The sequence below is a fragment of the Canis lupus genome, chromosome 35, assembly GCF_048164855.1.
Source record: "Canis lupus baileyi chromosome 35, mCanLup2.hap1, whole genome shotgun sequence".
Lineage (NCBI taxonomy): Eukaryota > Metazoa > Chordata > Mammalia > Carnivora > Canidae > Canis > Canis lupus.
In genome coordinates this window covers 4,644,785-4,666,310 of record NC_132872.1, presented here as the reverse complement: position 1 = coordinate 4,666,310, position 21,526 = coordinate 4,644,785, and the positions used below count along the sequence as shown (strand labels likewise).

General features: G+C 54.5%; 1 protein-coding gene across 10 annotated transcripts in view; it reads right to left on the bottom strand.

Annotated features, from left to right (window-relative positions):
- MYLK (myosin light chain kinase) overlaps positions 1–21,526 on the bottom strand; it is a 203,680-nt gene that overhangs the window by 68,700 nt on the left and 113,454 nt on the right. For 4 of the 10 annotated variants that reach the window (XM_072811851.1, XM_072811849.1, XM_072811848.1 and 1 more), the window contains 5 exons: positions 20,985–21,182; positions 19,955–20,204; positions 14,090–14,161; positions 12,415–13,655; positions 5,121–5,237 (listed from right to left, as the gene is read on the bottom strand). In XM_072811851.1, the coding sequence (XP_072667952.1) occupies positions 5,121–5,237; positions 12,415–13,655; positions 14,090–14,161; positions 19,955–20,204; positions 20,985–21,182 (1,878 nt within the window). Of the gene's footprint in view, positions 1–4,666; positions 4,754–5,120; positions 5,238–12,414; positions 13,656–14,089; positions 14,162–14,714; positions 14,762–15,640; positions 15,673–19,954; positions 20,205–20,984; positions 21,183–21,526 lie in introns of those variants that run through there. The other 6 variants (XM_072811854.1, XM_072811855.1, XM_072811853.1 and 3 more) reach the window with 5 other exon arrangements.

The following is a 21,526-nucleotide window of genomic DNA, read 5'->3' as shown; positions in this document are numbered from 1 at the left end:
CTTCCTTCTCCGTCTCCTTTGCAGACCTCTGTCCTGTCCTGCTTTTCCTCCTCCCGCCTCCATCCACATCCACCCTAGGGACCTCATTCAAACCCAGGACATTCAATGGCCTCTTATGTGGATGGCTCCCCATATCCGGCTTCCAACTCTGACCTCCTTACTCAACTCCAGGTTCATTGAAATGCCTGCCTGGATGTCTAATGGGCAACTTGAACTTCACAGGTGCAAAATTCTTGACTGCCCCCGCCCCCTATATGCCCATCCAGACAGTAGTAGCACTGTTGATCTGTGCTCCCTCCCTGAAAACTAAGTTACCTCTGACTTTCCTTTCTCTCTCTCCATTTCCAATTCATGGACAAATCCTATCAGCTCTACTGTGAGAATAGATTACGAATCTGATGGCTTCCCACCTCTTCCATGGAGTCTAAGCCAACATCCACTCTTGCCTGGGCCATCACAGCAACCACCCTTGATCTCCCTGTTACCCATCCTGGTCTGGTCCCTGTGGTCACCTGAGTGATCGTTCACAAGGTCCAGAGTTGGCCCACCACACCTGGAACACAATGTGGCCTCCCTGTCACAGCCTACCGCCTTGAAGATCTGGCTGCTGGTCCATCTCACCTCACTTCCCGCCACTTCACCCCCCTGCTCATGGCTCAGCACCCCCTGGCCTTCCTTCTTCTGGGAATGCTTCAGGCATGGTCTCTGCTCAGAGCTTTCTTCTCACCCTCCCCCTCTCCCCTCTTTCTCCCAGACTCTTCGCTTCCTCAGGCACCTGTTCCAATGTCACTTCCTCAGAGAGGCCTCCCAACCACCCTCTCCAACAGTCACATTCCCTACCATATCCCCTACTTTGCTTCCTTTGTAGCACCTGATACTGCTAGAGATCATATGATACATCTGTTCATCTGGATTACTGTCTCCTCCCACTAGACTCTAAAGTCCTCAAAAATAGGAACTTCTGCTTTGTTCACTGCTTTTAATCCAGCCCCCAAAGCAGTGCCTGGCACCGGGATGAATGACAGCAGGGATGTGCCCACTGGAGCGCCGCCTCCTGCCACACACATGCACGATCCTCCCTGGTCACAAAGCCCTTGATCTCACTGGTAGCTGAGGCCAGGTGCCCTAGCCAGCGTGGTTGCGGAAGACAGCCCAAGTTGCCATGTCTTGGGATTTTGGCCTACAAAGAGTTTTGTTTCCCCACCTTTCACCCAGGTCTGAATGAGAGGGAATGGGTCACTCAGGCCAGATGTGTGGAAGGACTTCCCAGCAGGAAGGGCTATTGCTAAGGGAGACCAGGATCTCTGGGGGAGTGGACAGTGCCATGTTATTCGCTAGACAGAGAGGCCATGCCAGGTCATGGAAAGGGCAGGCTTCAGAACCAGACACATGCAGGTGGGAGTCCTGCCAGGGTAACTCTCATTCTAACTCCCTGTGCGCAGTGGTTCCAAGGGCTTGGGCTTTGGAATCAGAGACACCCTGAAACTCTCCTATGAACCGTCTGCGTGGCCTCGGAAGGCTGCTGAACCTTGCCGAGCCTCAGTTTCCCCACTGAGAGATAATCTACGCCGCTGTTGAATAAACTGAGAATGCACAAGAGTCTCTGGCCACAGCAAACCTTGATCAGCTTTTGTCCCCTCCCCCCCCCCCCCCCCCCGGGTGAGTTTTCCTTATCCACTCTGGGCTTCAGGGGCTTTTTTTGGGTACAAGTTGTCACTGGCCTTCTGCTGTACTTGGAAGGAACAGGGGTATGGCCAGAAGGAAGAAAGTGCAAAAGAGCACCTTTCTTTCTCAGGGTAAAGACCCACGTGGCATGATTAAAATAGCCAGGTGTGCTGGATTATAAAGGCCACCTCCCTCTGTCTTTACGACTGGTGGGGAAAAACAGGAGTGTGGCTACTACAGAAAGGCCGATGAGCCAACGTCATTTTGGTGAGGTCCTGAAGTGTATCACTGCATTGGTCACAGATGTATAGTCTTAACGGTGTTTGGCACAGGCTGTGTGAGTGGGAGCTAATGACTGCAGGGGCAGGGCCGGTGTGACGTCAGCATGAGCTACAGGCCCCACCCCTAGTTGAGAGGGACCCCCTGGTCCCTCGGGAGGGATGCAGTCCCATCCAGAGGTTGCGCAGGGAGCTGGAGCTGGAGAGAGCTAGGGAGACCCCACAGCATGAATGAACTTGCAAAATCAGTGATGGTTACTTCTCAGGGCAAGCAGTTCGTCCAGATACTATAATTCATGACTTCTTCTCAGAATTTGATGTAAAACTATGGACTCTGTCTTCAGAAAAATGCTCTAATCCACAAACACACAAAATTCTGCAAATAATTTCAAAGGGTACGTGGACTGCACCCCATCCCCACCCCCAGATCTTTAAGTTCTGGATCGCCTTGGGGAGTGAGGAGAGCTGGGAGGATCAGGGGGTGGAACAAGGAAAGGAGACCAGTCCGGCTAAGGGGAGCCCAGGAGGGGAAAGGGTGCCGCAAGGTGTCAGGGGAGCAGTTAGGGAAACTGCCGTCCTTTCTCTAGAGATAGCTCGTATGGCAAGAAAGCCACCCGCATGCAGGACACAAATAGATGTCCAAGTCTAGCAAACAGGGAAAAGAGTGGGTGTGAAGGGGGCTGCCCTTCTTCTCTTTGAAAAACGAAAACCAATGCACTGAGAGTCAGTCCTGTTATCTCATCTGCTCTCCCTCCGCTCCCTTTGCTAGCTCTTCTCCTCTGACCCAGCTCCTAGACTGTAGCCCTAGGCCAAACCAGAAATAAATAATGTTGATCAAGATTAGCAGAGAGTACAAGGGAATCTAGTAGGAGGAGACAAATTTATAGGCAAAAAAAAAAAAAAAAAAAAAAATCCCATAAGTTGCAGAAAGAATTCCCCAAACCTTAAAAAAACAAAACAAAAAAAAAAAAAAACCCAAAATCCCAAATGTATTCTATAAGGAAAAAGAAAATTTTATTTTGAAAGCAAAGTCTTTTTTTTTTTTTAGCTTACACCACAAAAATTTATTTTCTCATGGTTCTGGAGGCTGAAAGTCCATGATTAAGGTGCTAGAAAATTCAGCTTCTGGCAAAAGCTCTCTTGCTGGTCTATAGATGGCTGCTTTGCTAGAACTTCACATGGTGCAGAGAGATCTCTGGTGTCTCTCCCTCTCTTATGTTGGTTTTAAAAATAAAACATTAGCTGTTTCTCAAAAAGGTGCTGACATTTTTGCAGATAAGAAGAATGAATTGCTATCATGTCAAAAAGCTACCCATGTAAATAAGGACCCAAAGAGGCCAGAGATTCCAAAGGCAGATATCCTCATTAGCAGGCTGGGCTTCCTTCTAGATTGGCTGCATGCAGCACAGGTCCCAAGTATGGGCTGTTAGAAATGGCTTTTGGGGTCAAGTTCCCAGAAACACTTTTTTTTTTTTTTTTTAACTGCAGCACCTGTATTGAAAAAAAGCAGGAATCTGACCTGGGTGAGTGACAGCCCGGGTCACACACGGGAGTCCTTGACAGCAGCAGCTCCTACCTAGAGCCCCAAACACGAGTTTCGAGCCCTGCTCTGAGCACACCGTACGCTGACTTATCAGATCTGCCCCTTAGTCCCAGATTCCTGGTGACACACGTTCACAGCACCCCGGGGAGACACACACAATACACTCTACCATTTCAGCTTTGCTGCCGGCTATTGACAATTTCATTCATTTTGCCGCTGTATTTTTTGTTTTTTGTTTTTTTTTTTTTAGACTTCTCTTTTCAAGGCTCTTTTTCTTTTCTTTTCTTTTCTTTCTTTCTTTCTTTTTTTTTTTTTTAAGATTTATTTATTCATGAGAGACACAGAGAGACGAGGCAGAGACCTAGGCAGAGGGAGAATCAGGCTCCCTGCAGGGAGCCCGATGTGGGACTCAATTCAGGATCCTGGGATCACACCCTGAGCCCAAGGCAGATGCTCAACCGCTGAGCCACTCAGGTGCCCCTCAAGGCTCTTTTTCTTAAAAATAAATAAATAAATAAAATAAAAAGATTCTTTTTTTTTTTTTTTTTTTTCTCGCCTTCCTAATATATCCCAGATCTCCGTTCTTCTGATCAGGAAATCAGATCATAAAAACCGAGAATGGACCACGGTTCCGCACCTTGCGGAGCGGCAGCGAAACGGGTTGGGACTCCATAACCCGAGTGATCATGCTCAGGAGTCCGAAGAACAACAAAGCTGGTCTTTGAGTTGCCTTATTTGGTCACTAGTTTTTCACGTGTCACTAGTAGTTCCTACCCAGGCATTTCAAGGGCAAGGCATTACTTCCCCCACACTCACTACCTTTTTAGAGGAGACAAGAGAGGGCTCTGGATTTGTAAGCCCCAGGATGGGCTTCTGGCTCTGGCCTGGCCCTGTGGGCCCGGGAGCCTCCGCAGGACGCGTTCCTTCTCAGCGGCCTTAGTCTCCTACCCTTTAAAGCCAGGACGGTAGCCTAAGATCATCCCAAGGCTTGTTCCACTTCTCAGGCTCTAAAGCTAAAGGTCACCCGGAGGAGAGAAAGGAGAGTCACGGACGAGCCTGGCCTCACCCTTTCCTCATTGGAAACCCCACTCAGGCCTGGCAGCCCTTTGCCCCCACGGGTGTCTTCCTCTCCCCCTGCTGTCTTATGATCACTCGGCCCCAAGGCGCGGCCCCAACTCACCTCCTCGAGGAAGTGTCCCCACACGGACCTCCCGCTACTCCGTCCTCACACAGGCCTGACCTGCCAGCACTGACACTTGTTTGTCTCAGTGTGTTTGTGAAATACTACGTAGTCATTTTCCTGTGGGCGTGTCTTCTCCTGCCCTGAGCCTGGCTTCCCTGCTCAGCAAGGTTCTGCAGGTGGGGGGGTCAGGACTGGGGGCGGTGGGGACACCAAGGTGAGCAGCCCCTCCTGTCGGCCGAGGGCAGGGCTGCAAGGTCGCACAGGGCCATCAGGTTGACCTCCCGTGTTCCTTGCTGTCCCATTCTTTGCAAACGATGGCTTGACACCCACAGAACGAATGCCTCGGGTCGGGATGGCCGTCTCAGATGCAGTTCTGTTTAGGTAGGGCTGGCAAGGGAAGGGCTCAGAAGCAGGGCTCTGTGCGTGGCAGTGATGGGTGGGCGTGACCTACCGTCCACGGTGACTTGGCAGGAGCACTCAGCCTGGCCGGCGCCATTCTTAGCTATGCACTTGTAGAAGCCTCTGTCCTCGGGCAGGGCCTTCTCGATGGACAGGGAGCACAGTGAGCCTGGAAGGGAGAGGGAGAACGGTTGAGTGACGGGTATTGGTAGAAGCCCAGTACCTGTCCCAGCACCTGGAACTTGGCAGAGGAGTGCTACTCACCCGGGCAGCGTGTGGAAGCCCGGAAGTCAGCCGTCCTGTGGGAACCAACCTTCTCTCCCTACCAAAGGCAGGGTTCTTTTTGCTGATCACCCGGGTCCAAAATACCTGATCCCTAAATATGTCCCTTCCTGGTACCCCCCTTCCCACCTCCCAGTGAGCTCTCTTATGGGGACATAATGGGAAGATACAGAAGAAGAGGGTGGAATAGTCTCTGCCCTTGGAGAACATCCAATACGATGGACCCTTGGGCCTGCACACTGGGATGTCACCAAGAGAGATAAGCAGTAGAGCCAGATGGGGGTTCACAGACCCGTGTTAGGAAAAGGGGCAGGTGGGATGCCTGGGTGGCTCAGCGGTTGAGTGCCTGCTTTGGGCCCAGGGTGTGATCCTGGAGACCCGGGGTCGAGTCCCACATCGGGCTCCCTGCAGGGAGCCTGCTTCTCCCTCTGCCTATGTCTCTGCCTCTCTCTCTCTCTCTCTCAAGAATAAATAAATAAAATCTTAAAAAAAAAAAAAAAAGAAAGAAAGAAAGAAAGGAACAGGGGCAGGTGAGGAAGCCCCACCCAGCTTATAGCAATTATTCTGGGAATGCATCTTAGGAAAGGGAGTTCTGAACAAAGAGGGGGGGTGAGGGAGGGCAGGAGTCCATGTCCAGCAGGGACACTGGCCCGTGGGAAGGTCTGCTGGGACGAGAGGGTAGCTATAGCCTGGGATCCTGGGGCTGGCTTCTCAGGAATGGTATCTGAGCTGAGAAGCATGGCCAACGAGGGGCACTAGGCTGGGAGAAGGGCACTTTGGGGCTGCCTCCCTTCAGTGCAGGGTCTTTGCGTCACCTCAGAGATGGATGGAGATGGCTTTCTCTCCCCATGGATCTCTCCACCCCCAGCACACATTTTCTGACCTGGTTGGGGGAAGGAGGAGTCAGGCTGGGCATGCACAGGATCGGGGTTCTGGTTCTTGCTCACCCTAGCCCTCTCATCCCAGGTCTGGTTACTTCTCTGGGGTATCCCCTTGGGGGATTTCCCTTGGGGTGTGGAAGAGGCCAGCTGAGGGCTGGGACGGCTGGGCCAGGCAGGAGGGCAGTGGCACCCAGGTTCCTGCCTTCAGACACACAAACAAGCCAACAGCATGGCGCCTTGCCCAAAGCTGCCCCCGTTGTCAGGGCAGCAGTCATCACACAAGGAAGAGGACAGAGCCAGGGCCATGTGCATCCTGCCGCCTGGAGCCACTGGCTTCGGCTACCTCACCCCCCTCACCTCCCGCTCCCCAAGCCAATGGCTCCTTGGCCTTGGGTGGGCAGAGCTGTGTGCACCCCAGGCCTTCGTGGGGAGCAGCATGGCCAGGAGGGAGGTCCCCAGGCAGTGGTCCCAAAGGGCCTTTGACCTCAAAAAGTACCCTCACCCCCACTAGGCAGGTCCGCAGACCTGAACAACAGGTACAAGGGTATTCAGAGAACCTCGCTAAGGCTGGAAGGGAAGGCAGAGGCACAATGGTTGCCTTTGCCTCCTGGCACCTGCGTCATGTCCTAAACAGGGAAACTTAGTCCTGCCGACCACCTCCCTCCTGCTCACACAGCGCCTCTCTCTCCAGGAAGGCCTCCCTACATTCTCCCACGGGGAGGGCAACGGGTCTCGATCTCTGCCCGCTGTCCTTCGGAGACAGACTTTGCAGAAACTGAACCAGAAAGGACTCAGGCTGGACTTTTAGGAAAATCCACCAAGAGAGTGAGGCCGTGAGCACAGGGATCTGGGATTGAGGGGAACTGTCCTCTCTAGAGAGAACCTTCCACTCATCTGGGAGGGCAGGAAGATGCTAAGATGACCTCTGGCTCCCGAATTTGAGGCTCAGAGGAAACACAGCCCCTCTTGCCACTTCCCTTCAGTGAGAGGCTAAGGCTGTGAGCAGAGACCCCACTGCCAGTGAACATCCTGCTCGAATTCCTGATGGTCCCCCAGCCCCTACCCCCACTGCCTTCAGCCCTCAGCCCAAATGGCACAAACCGCAGAGACTGTGGGGAGCCCACCAGGAGGAGTGGGGCATTTAGACCACAGCCCGCACCCCCTCACCCAGGAAAGCAGCAGAGCAAGCAGCCCTTCAAGCCCGCCCCAAGCCAGGACCCCTGGCCATGTGCGTGGGCTGGGGGAGGGCTCCCAGGCAGGCCTGGAGGCCCTGCTAGCCCAGATTGAAGAATCTGGTATTTCCTGTGGGACAGCTTATTCCTGACCTCCAGAAGAAAAACCGTTTCCCAGAGGTTTTTTTTTTTTGAGAAGCCTCGGCCTGGTGGGGAATTTTGAGAGGGAGGTGAGGGGGATGGGAGCAGTCACCACAGAAGGATCCAACAACTGGCTCGGCTAGAACTGCCCCTGGGAGAGCCCCTCAGGGCCATGGAGTCTGAAGATCCCCTATCTTGCTCCAAGAGTGTGGGAAGAGGGCAGGATGAGAGGGGAGTGCAGGGTGGGTGGGGGGGACCCAAAGCCCTGGAGGCTGCACTCGGAGGATGCCCTCAATGAGCAGTGCCTCCCTGACCTGGTCCCCTTGGCTGTCTGGACAGGATAGCTGAGCCCCAGGTCACCTCCTCCGGGTCGGTGCCTTCCCTGTCACCCATAAGCATCCCCATGATGCTCTTCCATGCCCTGAGTTTATCAGAGCACGTCTCCCAAGGCCACCGCTGAGACACGCTTGTCTCCCACACTGGTTCTCAGAGGGCAGTGACTCGGTCTATTATGAATGTTTTTCCTGAGCCTGGAATGCAGCCATGGTAAAAACAACAACAACAACAACAACAACAACAACAAGTCCAAATATATATATATATATATATCTGCCATTCTGAGAATGACCAAGGCACATTTCCAAGCAGGTGACCGAAAGATCTATGCAAGAGAAAGTCACCAACACGTAGTCACATATAACCGACGGTCGAAGCAGGCTATATAGTTGCTAAAAGAAAAAAGTTCCTACCGCAGAGTTCTCCGGGCGGATCGTGCGGACACGATACTGCCTTGCACGTGGCAGGGGATGCATAGATCCTAGTGTTTTGTAGAATGAACTTATGTGGGTTTTTAAAAAGCCCTTGCAAGCTCCCGCATGAAAGGTGATTAAAAATGAATCATCGGTTGACAACAGCAACAAAAATGAATTCTCCTGATTAGATTGGGAGAGAAGCCTGGCCTGGGGACAGGAAACAGGGCATGAAGATGAAAGCACAGAGCTCGCCTTGGCTCACGGGCCATCCCTCCCGCTCCTCACGAGGCCGAGGCCAAAGGGGGTGGGGGGCACGGTGCAGTCTCCCCTCAGGCCTGGAGGGCAGGCCCGGCTGCTGTTAAGTGGACACCATCTACTCTGAAGCTCTGGGGAATACAGGAAAGGGGAAAGGGGACCTCCACAAGTCATTCAAGAATTAGCAGTCAACTCCAGCGGACTCCTGTCACACCTCTTCTGCTCTCCTCGGTGCTAAATGGGGTGACATGACCATGTTTCGGGGGGGGGGGCCCTGAAGGCTACAAGCCCTCGCCAAGGTACATCGTTCAGAGAAGCCTCCTGAACCTACAAACACAGCGTCCTCTAGCAGTAGGTATGTGGGTGTACATGTGGTTGGTGGGGGAGGAGAGGACGGGAGCCTCTCCTGGCCAAAGGCTGGTGACAAGAGTCTGGCAAGGGGACCTGGAGGAAGTAAAGTTTGATCTTGGAGGAAGTATCAGCACAGGGCTCAGTGCAGTGGAGCAAGGAGGATTCCAAGCCAGGGAAGTGGGGGCAGAGAGGGTGCTGAGTGCAGCACGAAACTGGGGGGACCCTCTTAGCCACGTGCTCCACCTTCCCCTCCAGGCCACCTCAAACCATCAGCTTATTTCCATCGATGCCAGCAGACGTGAGACCCCAGTCACCCAGACCCCAGCACGCAGTGGTCTCATGCTTCTTCCTCCTCTTTATCTGCCTCCTGCTCCCAAGCCAGGTAACAAGTTCTATTAACTCTGTCCTTGTTTCTGGAACCGGATGTTTCCTGTGTGTGCCATGGCTACCTTTTGCATCCCTTTCTCCCCAACCCCTTCACAGTAGGCTCCTCCCTGGTCTTTGGGCCCGGGGTCACTCAAAACCCCTAGCTTTGTGTGCACTGCTCCTCATTTCAAACTCTTAGATGGCTCCCTATTGCCTTTAGAATTGAGCTCCTCAGCGTGACACGGCGCGCCCTGGACCAGGCCTTCCCTCCCTGCCGGGGAGACCATACCCCCCCTCCACTTTGCCTAGTGCCCAGAGCCCTGGTCCAGCTCATTCAGCACCAGCCTTCCCTGCATTCTCAGCACTCAGCTCCCTCTTCTGCACCGACCAGCTCAATCTCAGCACTTGGCCGGGGTCGTTTTATCACTGCGAGCGCATGTCCCTTCCTTCCAGATCAGTGGTGAGCACATCTACTCACACCTCTCAGAGGGCCCGGCTCCCCACAGGGGGGCCTGCTGAAGTGGTCACTGATAAAGCTGTAGGACAGGCTTTCTCCCGGGGCTCCGTGTCTAACCCGGGCTCTTGAAGACTTGGAGGGGGAAGCTCTAGAGAGAAGGCATGGAAAGAAAACGGGGCTGGGATTTTAAGACAAGGTACTCCCTACTGTGGCAAGGCAGCCTGGCCCTGCTCACTCCTCTGCAGTGAAGATACCAGAAATTTGGCAAGCCGAGAGGGCACCTCTAGGCTTCCGGCCTCTTGACAACTATCGACAGCGCTGAGGAGTTAAGAGCCATGGGCATTCCCCTGCTAGATGCCGCTGCGGCTGCTGAGTGCATCACGAGGGGTCTCTCAGCTGCACCAGTGTGCTGACGTCTAACAAGAGTGAGCTAAGAGGTAACACATCGGAGTGGTCCAGGCGTCAGAACTCAACGGCCTCACGTTCAATCCCCGCTCTGTGACCAGCACGGCTGTGCAGCCCCGGGCAGGTACTGCACTTCTCTGTTAGGCGGGCAGGATGGAATGAGCGAGAAGCGTAAGATGCCCAAGACAGCGTCTATAGGACGCGGTGTTCAATTCGTGCTATTCTTAGTTCTCAAAGGAAAATTACAAATATTTAGAATATTTTTTCGAAGTCGGAACCGGGGCTGTGTCTACACCCCCTTCCCACCCCTGTCCTAGTGCTTCCCTATTCCCTCCTCTGCTGGCCTTCTTTTAATCATTTCTTCTTCTTTGCATTTGGACCTCAGTGGTCCCTTTGGGGTGGTTTCTGTTGGGAGGCCATCCTGGAGTTTCCCGGTTTCTATGCCCTTTAATGCTGAGTGACAGCAGGTACCACATACTTGAGGCACTCTGGACACGAGCAGCCGGTGTCCAATGGCTCAGGAGTGGTTTTGAGACCAGGGCTGAGGTCTGCTCACATTGTTCAGCTGAGGGGATTGTTTATAAGCAGCTCCTAGGGGCTCTGCAGGTCCCGCACAGGTCTCAGGGCGGTGCGTGGCTCTGGGCACTGCCCTCAGCTGTCTGAACATCAGTCTCCCTGAGGTGAGCCTAGCCAGGGGCCTCACACCGTGCATCTGTCCCAAGGACGGGTGGCTATCCACCTTTATCCTTCCTGGACAGATCACCAAAGGGTAACCTGGGAGACACTCCCAGGCAAGGCCTTCCAACTGGGAGGGACCCACAGGGGTGACCGGGAGGCTGTGCCGTCCACTGCCCTGTACAGCTCACCCCACCATGGCAATCCCCCACGCCTACGAGGTGTGGACCACAGGCAGGCTGAACCAGCAGGAGTGGGGGAGGGTGGGGGAGATGACATGCCGTGTGGAGGACCCTAGCAATCTGGAGGTGACCACATGAAAGAGTTCTCCTAGCGACACAGCAGCAGAAAACATTTTCTCTCTCCCAGTTTTGCTTTTACTCTTTTAACACTTAGATTCAAAATGCTCAGTGGTTCCAGACTGGCTGCCTGAGTTACAGAATGAAGGGAGAAACTTCACTGTGGGCTGAGAGGGACACTGCCTTCTTCAAATGCATCATTCGGGTTTCAGGAGAAAGGACGGAAGCCTGATGAAGGAGGAGAGAGGGGGGTGCGGAGGACAGAAAGGGGAGTAGCATGGCCTGGGGTGTCTCTAACCCCTCAGCTGATCAGGATTGCCCAGGACCTGTCCACTTGGGCCTCTTCTTGGCTGCTGCCCTCTACCCCTTAAGGGTAAAAAGCCACTTCCTGGGGAGCTCTTGTACGCTGCCCATCCAGAGCCACCAGTGTCAGCCCCTAGCTCAGGCCAGGCTCTGTTCCAGCCCAGGTCACCAGAGTGGGGTATGGGAAGTCTGCTGAACCTGGAGCCCCCACAGGGGCTTGGCATGCTTGGTTGAAACATTTCAAACCAAATTCAGGGTCCAGGGAAAATGCCCCTCTCACTCCCATCTCTTCTCTAGATCTAAACAGGCCCATCTGAGAACTCCAGACCCCGAAAGGCCCCAGATGTCAGGATTTAGTGGCCCCCCCTTCTCCCCACAACCCAAGAATGTGAAATACCAGCAAACAAAAGTCTCATCCAAATTAGGAAGCGAGTGGCTCTGTCCGCCCAGGAGTGTGTGCCGTAGGGGCTGTTTGGGGTTTTTGGCTTCCCCCCACAGATCCTTTCAAACCCACATTGTTATCAAGACTTAAGTTGTTTTGACCCCAAACCTCAGTCCTATGCCATCCTGTCGCTGTACACCCTTCTCCAAACCTAAAATGCTGCTGCAAAAGCAGCTCTCAGCTCAGAGACCGCAGTGAGCCCCAGCCCCCAGGTTCCCTCACGCCTGCGAACAGAGCCCTCTCCATGTCAGAGCTGTGCAGCACTAGCTCAGGCCCAAGGTTTGCCCTGAGGAACCGTGGCTGGGGCTGCCATGAAGCGCCTCTGCCAGACAGATGCCGAGACCCGGGCGGGTGCCAGAGGATCAGATGCCCACCTCTCACCGCCCAGTGATGGAGTGTGTGCCCAAGGGCCCTGAGCAGAACAGCCCTCCGTCAGGGAGGGGGCACAGAGGCTGGGCATTCCAGCCCAACTCTGGGCTGTGAGTGGCAGTTAACAAACCAAAGCCTCCAGGAGCCCCCAGTGGCCCTGATGGAGCCCCCTTCTTCCCGGCCCTCGCCCTGTTACCTTCTTGGGAGAGGATGATGAACTTGGTGGTCTTGAGTGTCTTTCCATTGAGCATCCAGGTGATGGTGGCTGGAGGGTCAGACGACACCTGACACTGGAGTAGCAGCTTCTCACCCTCTGTCACATGGACATCTTGCAGCTTCTCCTTGAAGGCTGGGGCTGTCCCTTGGTTCTCTGATCTTTTTTCATTATCTGTGGCTCCTGCCTGTGCCCTCTTGCAGTTCACGTCATTCTTAACCTCCTTCTTGAGTTCTTCCTTCCCAGCTGGTTTTAGGATCTCAGCAGGCTTGGCATTACCTATGGGTTTTGGGGTCTCAGCAGGCTTGGCGTTGCCCACAGGTTTCAGAGGTTCAGCAGGCTTGGCGTTGCTTATGGGTTTCAGCGTCTCAGCAGGCTTGGCGTTGCCCAGGGGTTTCAGGGTCTCAGCAGGCTTGGCATTGCCCATGGGTTTCGGGGTCTCAGCAAGCTTGGCATTGCCTATGGGTTTTAGCGTCTCAGCAGGCTTGGCGTTGCCCATGGGTTTCAGGGTCTCAGCAGGTTTGGCGTTGCCTATGGGTTTCAGCGTCTCAGCAGGCCTGATGTTGCCCACAGGTTTTAGAGTCTCAGCAGGCTTGGCATTGCCCAAAGGTTTCAGGGACCCTAAAGGCTGGGCATTGCTCACAGCCTTGGGACTTTCTGCTGCCTTGGCATTCAAGGCCTCAGCGTTGTTGCTACCATTCTCGGCTGGTAATTTTTTCTTGCTACCTAACACGGAGCGGAAATCTGGGGTGGCGGGTTTGGGAAGAGGTGCCTTCTCAGGCACCGGGGTCTTAGGAGTCCCCTTTTTGGCCAGGACCGAGCGGAAGTCGACCTGCTGAGGGCTATGCACCTTCCTCTCTTCCTCTGACACAGTCTTTGGCTTCACTTGCCGCTGCAGGTTGGCGCGGAAATCCATCTGCTCCGCTGGGATCTCCTTCAGGTCTTCTTCTGACACGGTCTTGGTACTCACCTTCTTCCCCAGGAGGTCACGGAAGTCCAGCTGTTCCACCTGCTGCTGGCGGATGGCCTCCTCAGTATGTTGCCGGGTCTCCACGCGCCTCTTCAGCACCCCCCGCACGTCCTCGCCGTCGTCCTCCTCCTCTGGCCAACCCTGTCCTCTCGCTGGCCGGCCAGGCCTCAGGGTCCCATAGCAGTCACCGCCACCACCATCAGCGCCGGCTCCCCGGCTGCAGAGGCCCTCACAGCTGGCAGGCTCCCTCCCCCTGCAACCAGTGAAGGGAAAAAGGAGAGTAGCAAGAGGAAAAGGGGCCGGGTAAGAAAGAAACGTCAGGGGAGAGCAAATCCCTGAGGGAGGGAGGGTAGAGGGGAGGGGGAAGGGGAGGCTGGGGCTGACCGGGCTGTGTTTATAGAAGGGAACGTTGGTGAGAGGCTCTTGCTTGCTTACTTGGTTTGTTACATCGGTAATGACTTCAGTAGCCTTATAAGGGTGTGTGCAAAAAAAAAATAATAATTCACCCCCCTCTCCTCCCCAGCTCTCCCTCCCTCATCCCCCTTCCAATCTCCCTCTCTTGGCTCAGCAGCCTCAGCTGGAGGATACAAATAATCTGGGGCCGCTGGGCTGGGCCTGCAGGGGCCAGGAGGAGAGTGGGTGGGTGGTGGCCTGGGGCCCCGCCACGCACCTCCTGGGGGCACTCACCGCAGAGGGGCTCCGGTGGGGCTGCTCTGTAGCATCAGGGACACCTGGCAACTGCATTCGCCAACCCGGTTCCTGAAGAATTTGAGAGATCAATACAGCTCGGGAGGCTCTCTGAGCCAAGGGCCTGCTCGGTCTAGGGCTGTGAGGAAGGCAGGGCAAGCAGGAACTTGGCCGCCAGAGGCTGGCTGGCTGGCTGGCTCCAGGGAAGAGGGGGCTACGGGCTTAGCGGTGACCCTGAACACCCACACAAGACCTAGATTTAGGGCAGGCCCTAAATCTGCCCCACTTTGGTCTCCCTTTTTATCCTCAGCTTTTGTATGAAAAGGGGAGGGGGAAATCTTCAGCACAACAGCTTGGACAGACATCCAGAAGTAGGAATACTTTTCTCTAAGTACGTTACAAAAACAGCTCAATCACTCAGTCTAAATACAATCACTCCGCACTGAAGTCCAAGCCCCCCAGGGTGTGATGGAGCTGCTCCATGGGGCCTGCACAGCCCTGGGCGTGACCCTGAGTCTGGCTCCGCACACCTTCAATACAGGGGTGGTTGCGTCCTCTCTGCACGGGCCGGATCCCAACCCCCCCCGCCCCCCAGCTGCCACCTCCCCCTCTCCCTCCTGCTCACCAAATCAAAAACACCTTCCAATCCCCACCCATCAGCTACTGCCCTCAGATCAGAACTTCCTGGATTAAAAATCAAACAGGTGTCTTCCTGCATGGGTGACCCCTTCTCTCCTTTCTTCAGGTGGGGAGAGCTCTGGACTGTTCAACCCACTGTTAAAACGTTAATAAAACGTCAGTGTCCCAGCGGTGCGTGGCCAGCTGAGGCCCCCTGTGCCCGGGGAGGGGAGGGGGCTGTAGGGGCCTTGGGCAGCGGGACTCTGAGCCCGCACGGCTGCCCTCTGCCCTCTGCCGGCGGTTCTGAGCAGCCAAGGCTGCTGGGGGGGCGGGGGGGGGGGTCAGGGCCGTGCTCAGTACAGGGACGGGTGAGGGCAGGGCTGAGAGCCACGGGGACTCTTGCTCCGCCTTCCACTCACGTCCGTCACCTGTGCCTACAGCACCCCACTGAGGTACGCAGCACTATTGGGCCCACCGTAAAGGTAAGGAAGGCGCCAGGAGGTCAGGAGTTCGTCTGGGGCAGCGCGGGGCTCCCAGGCCTCCCCCTCATCGCCCCACAAGGCCATCTTACCAGCACTTCAGGGCCTACGTGTGCCCAGGTCCTCCCCCAGATGCGCCAAGCTCTGCGACGGGTCCCTCGCAGGACCCATCTCCCCTCACCTCACGACTTCTCTGTGAAGCCAGCACCGTTGTTATCAGGAACATAAGGCTCATAAAGGTTAAACAACTCGCCTTCACTCGCAGAGGCAACCGGCAGAAAAAGGGGCTGGCACCCAGGCCTACCTGAATCGGGACCCTAACCTTCCCGAACTGCCCTGCCCTGCTCGTCAGTACCAATCTACCGTGGGGTGTGTGTGTGTGTGTGTGTGTGCAGGTCTCTGTGTGAATGCAGATCGACCACACGCATGGATACACACACATGCGGGACCTTACCTGGCGGGCATCTGCATCTGCAGGTCCAGATACAAGTGCACAAGCACGGCCACCCCCACGTGGACAGACACCCGAGCATGTGTTCACGCAGCCCTGCTGACGTATGTGGGCGTCCGCCTTGCTTGCCTGGCTGCCCTCCCTGTGCAGGGCCGGGTCCGCATCAGACACTGGAGGTCCATGGCTTGGTAGGTGGTTTGCAGGGGGGCTGGGGGGTGCTGCTCACTCCCAGGCACGGAGACCCGTTTGAAACAAGGAGAGGTTGCTCTGTGCTGTCCTCCAACCCTCCTGCCATCTGTTGGGGTCCCCTCCTGGCCACCTCGGTCAAGGCGCAGGCTCTCAGGGGGCAGAGACTGAAGGCTCAGGGAGCCTGGTGTCTCGGCAGTTTAAGCGCCGTGGGTGTCCCTTTGCTCAACGAGCAGCAGTCAGGTGCCTCCTTAGCGCCCGGCCCTGGAAGGTTAAGAGCCCCTCGGGACATCCCAAGCGCTCAGCACAGAGGGCTCACGGGGCTTTGGGTCAACTTGCAGAATAAACACGGAAGGTCATTTGCAGGTGAGGCCCAGCTCCCTGGCACCCTACTTATGTCAGACTGCTGGCCAGTATCAGGCCATTCTTTCCTTGCTATTCTTTCCAGCACAGGGTGACGAGCAGGAGGGCAGGAGGCCAGGAGGCCAAGGGCTGTGTTTTCCCAGTAGTGCTTTCCAACATTGCCTCAGCTGAGTTTCCTCCTGCTACAGGTACAACACAGCTCAGGTGCAAAAATCAGGAGCAGACACTGACCAGACAGCCATGCTTTACCCCAACCAAACCCTTCAGAGGCTTTAAATGGTGAGGCGCCCCGTCCCCTGAGCTGGAGTAAGCTCTAGCTCCCCGTGGGGAAGCAGGTAGGGGACTCTGCTGTCTTCCATCACCTGCCCTAAAGGAGGGAGCACAGGTGGCTTGCTGTTTGACCCATCCCCAGGCCTCAACCTGCAGCACCTAGGGAAGTCTGAGGGGCAGAGGTGGAGAACTTGGGATACCGTGGTGGGCCCAGTAACTGGATCATCCCTCGGGGTGATCTGGGGGGTCATCAATTCTGCTGCCATAAACTTAAACCTCTGTTGGGCCTTTAGGGCAGATCATGAGTTCATTGAGAGCCTACAAAGGTCAGAAAGGCTTGGACTTTGGACCCACACACCAGATCATCTAACCCGCCAGCCCGCCTCGAGGCCATCGGTATCTGTATCTACATCCTCGGTTACAAAGCAAGGCCTGGGGCTGAGGATGAGGCCCCACACCCAGCCCAGGTGCTGCCAAAGAGGCCTGGACTATGACCCCATAGGCTGCACCTTTTACAAACTAACAAAACTCTCTGCTCCCACCTCCCAAGCCCTGAATAAGAAGCCCACTCTGGTTACAAAGCTTCAGAGTCTGTCCCACTCTGAATCTCCCTCCTCTGGAATGGGTTTTCACACGCAAAATTAGTTTAAAGAACTAATTTCCTGGCAAGTCCCAAACTTTCAAATATTTTAGCTGGAATTTTGAACTGACTTTCTGATGACATTTCCTTTTAGACCAGGAGACAAGAGCTAGGGCATCCAGCTGCACCTACCCACAGCCGTAGCAGGGACAGACGGGACCTGCTGCACCACCCACCCCCCCTTCCTCCCAGCTACCCCAGCTCCCTCCTTGAAAGGCATTCTGTGCTGAGTCTAGGTCTGATTTCTGTCAGGAGGGGAATGGGGCCCCTGGCAGACCTGGCACGTCCTCCCCAGGAGAACTTTCCACTGACTTGCTCCTCGGCTGGGGACAAAGCCAAGGCCAGGGCACCAGCTACCCAAAGGAATGAAAAGGCTGGACTTTGGAGAGGGGTCAGGGACGAGAGCTGCGTGGACGGGGAGGCCAGCGCAACCTCCCGGATTCCCCGAGTTCCCACGCACTTGGGAGAAACACGGAATGGGAGAGAAGCCGATGAAAAGACAGAGATGAGGGTTCCAATCTGGGCTCTGCTACTTGCTTTTGGGTGGTCATGAGCAAATCCGTGACCCCGAGACCTCAGTTTCCCCTGTTATTGAACGATGAGTCGTCTTGATAACTTCTGAAGTCCCTTCCAGCTGGGACAGTGTAAGTTTTATGACTGTCCCCAGCTGGGCCCAGACAGTCTGCCTGCCGACGTCCACTCCGGCCTGGCCGACTTCCCACAGCCCTTGCTTTGCTCTTCCCTACCCTCTCCTGCTTGGCCTCTTCAACGTGCCCCCAACGGCCAAGGCTTTACTCATTTGCTAAACCCTATTGTCCTCGACATCACACATGGAGCATAATTATCCCTTTTGGGTGTTTGGCTCGATGACTGTGAGGACTGTCCCCCAGCACTACTCCTTCCAGGCAGACAGGCTCTCGTCTCCCGTGTCATCAGTTTCTATTATTTGTACTGGCCTAGGGGAGGAAGAGTGTATCTTGTATCTAGGCTGGAGGCAGATTTGCCTTCCTGATAATACCTGGTTTGGATGTAAGGCAAAGGCTGCTGGCGTGTTCTGTGCATACTGCTGATGGTAGCGGAGGACCAGCCAGCCATCGCCACAGCCATCGCCACAGCCATCGCCACAGCCATCGCCACAGCCGACTACAGACATGGCATTAGCTCAGCTGAGATCTGCTAAGCCTCACTCAGCCAAGCAGAACTTCCCAACAAATCTCAAGAAATAACAAATGGCCCTTTTTTTTTTTTAATATATATAAAGCCACTAAGTATTTGAGCTGTTTGTTATGCAGCAAAACATAACTGGTATATGCATAAAGCACTTGGCCAGAAAGGACCCAAGCGGTGGGGCACGCACTGGGGTTTGTTATTATTATAGGAACAGTGCTCAGTCATGGCAGTGGCTCTGGCATGTAGCTCAGAGCCTTGAACATGATGTGCTCAGTACAGGGAAATGATTTATCCAGGAGAGCAAGCCCCTTGCAAAGTGCCCAGGCACCTGAGCCAGGACAGCTCGAAACATCTTTGGCACGTGACACACTCTCCTGTTAGCGGGTTGCAGACAACTGCTCTCCTTCAGTGCTTACATCAACCCTAGGGGCTGGTGTCCTGTCTCCATCAACCCAGGGCTGGCCATAGAACTCTAAGACTAAGACTTAGAGCATTTTAAAGGTAGAAGAACATTTCTGGATCACTTTCATTTAACAAACACTCGATGCTGACTCCGGGCAGGCACCGTTCCAGGTACTGGAAACGAAGCAGTGTGCCTTCCCAGAGCTCACCTTTCCACATTACCTAGGAAAACCATAAACAGGAGGAAAAGAAAAAAAAAAAAGGAACGGGTGTAGTTAACCTTCTGCAGTGGTTTTAAATGTCTACAAATTCTTTGACACTTCTCTCTCCAAGAGATGGATCCTAATTGGCCTTAGTGACTTACTTCCAACAAACAGAATGTAGCAGAAGTAATAGCGTGTGACCTCCAGGGTAGATCACAAAAGACATTAGGTCTGTGGAAGCCAGCTGCCATGTCACGAAGACACTCAAGCAGCTCTAGGGAGACGTCCGCATGGCAAGGAGCTGAGGCTTCCAGTCAACAGCCCTGTGAGTGAACCATCTTAGAAGTGGATCCTCCAGCCCCAGCCAAGCCTTCAGAGGCTACAGTCCCTGCCAACATCCTCACTGTAAAAATCATTCGGCAAAGCTGCATCATATTCCCAACCCAAAGAAACTGTGAGATGGCAACTGCTGTTCTAAGCTGCTCAGTTTTGGGGACATTAGTTACACAGCAATAGGTAACTAATACATTCCCTCGATCTTGCTGCTTTTCCAATTTTTTAAAAAGATTTTATTCATTTACTCATGAGAGACACACACACACACAGAGAGAGAGAGAGAGAGAGAGAGAGAGAGAGGCAGAGACACAGGCAGAGGGGGAAGCAGGCTCCCTGTGGTGAGCCTGATGCGGGACTCTATCCCAGGACCCTGGGATTACTACCTGAGTCAAAGGCAGATGCTTAACCACTGAGCCACCCAGGTGCCCCTGCTTTTCCAATTTTAATCCATTCTTCCCTCCTTCATGTTCTCCACACACCAAACAACAGGGGCACAAAAGCCAGGATGTAATAAGACAGAGGACTCTGGGGAACCGAGCTCAGGAGCTCAATGAACACCTTTGCATTTAAGCAGGAGAGACAAAAGCTCGTTGGCAGCACCAAGCCTGCCCTTTCTTTACCTTGAAGCCCAGCTGCACGTTATTTTGTGTTTCCGCTGGCTTCCTAGTCCCTGGTGGGAATTTTGACAGGTGGTAGGAATTTGTGGGGTAGTGGGTAAAAGGAGGTCAGCAGGACACGCAGACTCACTTGAGCTGGATCTCGTACTGGCCGGCGTGCCAGGGCTGCACATTCTTTAGAACCAGGGTGAACACGTCCTCGTTCTGTAGCACCTCGAAGTGGCCGGAGTCTTTGGAGAGGGCTTTGCCATCTCGCAGCCAGTGCACAGTGGGGAAGGGGTCCCCAGCGATGGCACAGGAGATGAGGACAGTCTGGCCCAGGGAGGCAGTCAGTGAGCGGGGCTTGCTGATGAACCAGGGCTGGGTGCCATCCTGGGGCTCTGGAAGTCGGCAGAGGGTTGGATTAGAGGAAGGCCTTTCAGCAGACAGGGTCCACTAAGCTCTCCATGGTGGTAAGGGTCAAAGACTACAAGTTACCCAAATAACAGCTTGTCCAGAAATCACGTTTACTGGAATATGCAGTTACAGCACATCCTTCCCAAGGCGAATCTGTCTGGGTTATATTCTCTGAGGATAATATCGACATGAATGTGTACACCCAAAGTAGGGACAGGTAGCCCGGAAGGTCCAGGCGCACTGGGCCAGGTGCTAGAGATCTACAATGAGATGAGTATAATTGAGAGCTGTCGCTTGCTTTATGTGTCCTGACCTGGTCTCTCTTCTTAAATATAGGTTCTCTAAAGGCGAGGACCCTAACAGGCTACAGCTCACCTCAAAAGTGATCACTGTGTCAAAGTAATATCGTGTGTTAACCAGGTTTCAATAAAGGGGGGGAGAAAAGCTGTCACTGCCTAATTATCAAGTGCATCATAAGGTTTCTCTCCCAGCACTCTATGCAGCTTGTCACCAATGACCCAGACAAGGCAGGGACTTTGGAAGGCAGGGAATGGTGCCTCCACTCAGCCAGAGCCTGAAACGGAGGTGGGAAGCTGGCCTCTGGGGCTGGAATGGGACCAAGGGAGCACAGGGACCATGGGGGAAACGAAGGAAGCTCAGGTGCTTTCCTCACCTCCAAACTGCTTCTGGGGAGACTGCTCTAGCAGCATGTTATTTCCTGCCCCCGCCAGTCCCTACCCCGGTCGGCCCGGTGGCGGCCTCACCTTGCACCATCAGTACTGCCTGGGTGCGGACCTCTCCAGCACTGTTCCAGGCTTCGCAGGTGTAAGTGCCTGTGTCCTCTGGGAACACTTCCTGGATACAAAGGCTGTGCTGAGTGCCTCTCTGTTCAAAGTGGAAGTCCTCTGACTCCTGGATCTCATTCCCGTTGTGAAGCCAGATGACCTCGGGGGGCGGATTCCCTGGTTGGGGAGACAGGGCGGGCAGACTGGTCAGGGAGCTGCTTTCCTGGGTCACGTGGCAACTTTGCCCACTGCACCAAATACTAACTTTCCTATGTCTCAGTTTCCCCATCCACAAAACCTTCTAATCACATCTTCCCAGGTTTGTTGGGAGGATTGAATAAATCAATACAGTCCCCCGGAGCAGCCCACTAGAACAGCAGATGAGAGGGCCGCCTGGGTGGCTCAGTCGGTGAAGTGTCTGACTCTTGATTTCAGCTCAGGTCATGAGATTGAGCCCCACACTGGGCTCCACGCTCAACACGGGTCTGTTTGGAACTCTCCCTCTCTCTCTGCTCTCCTCT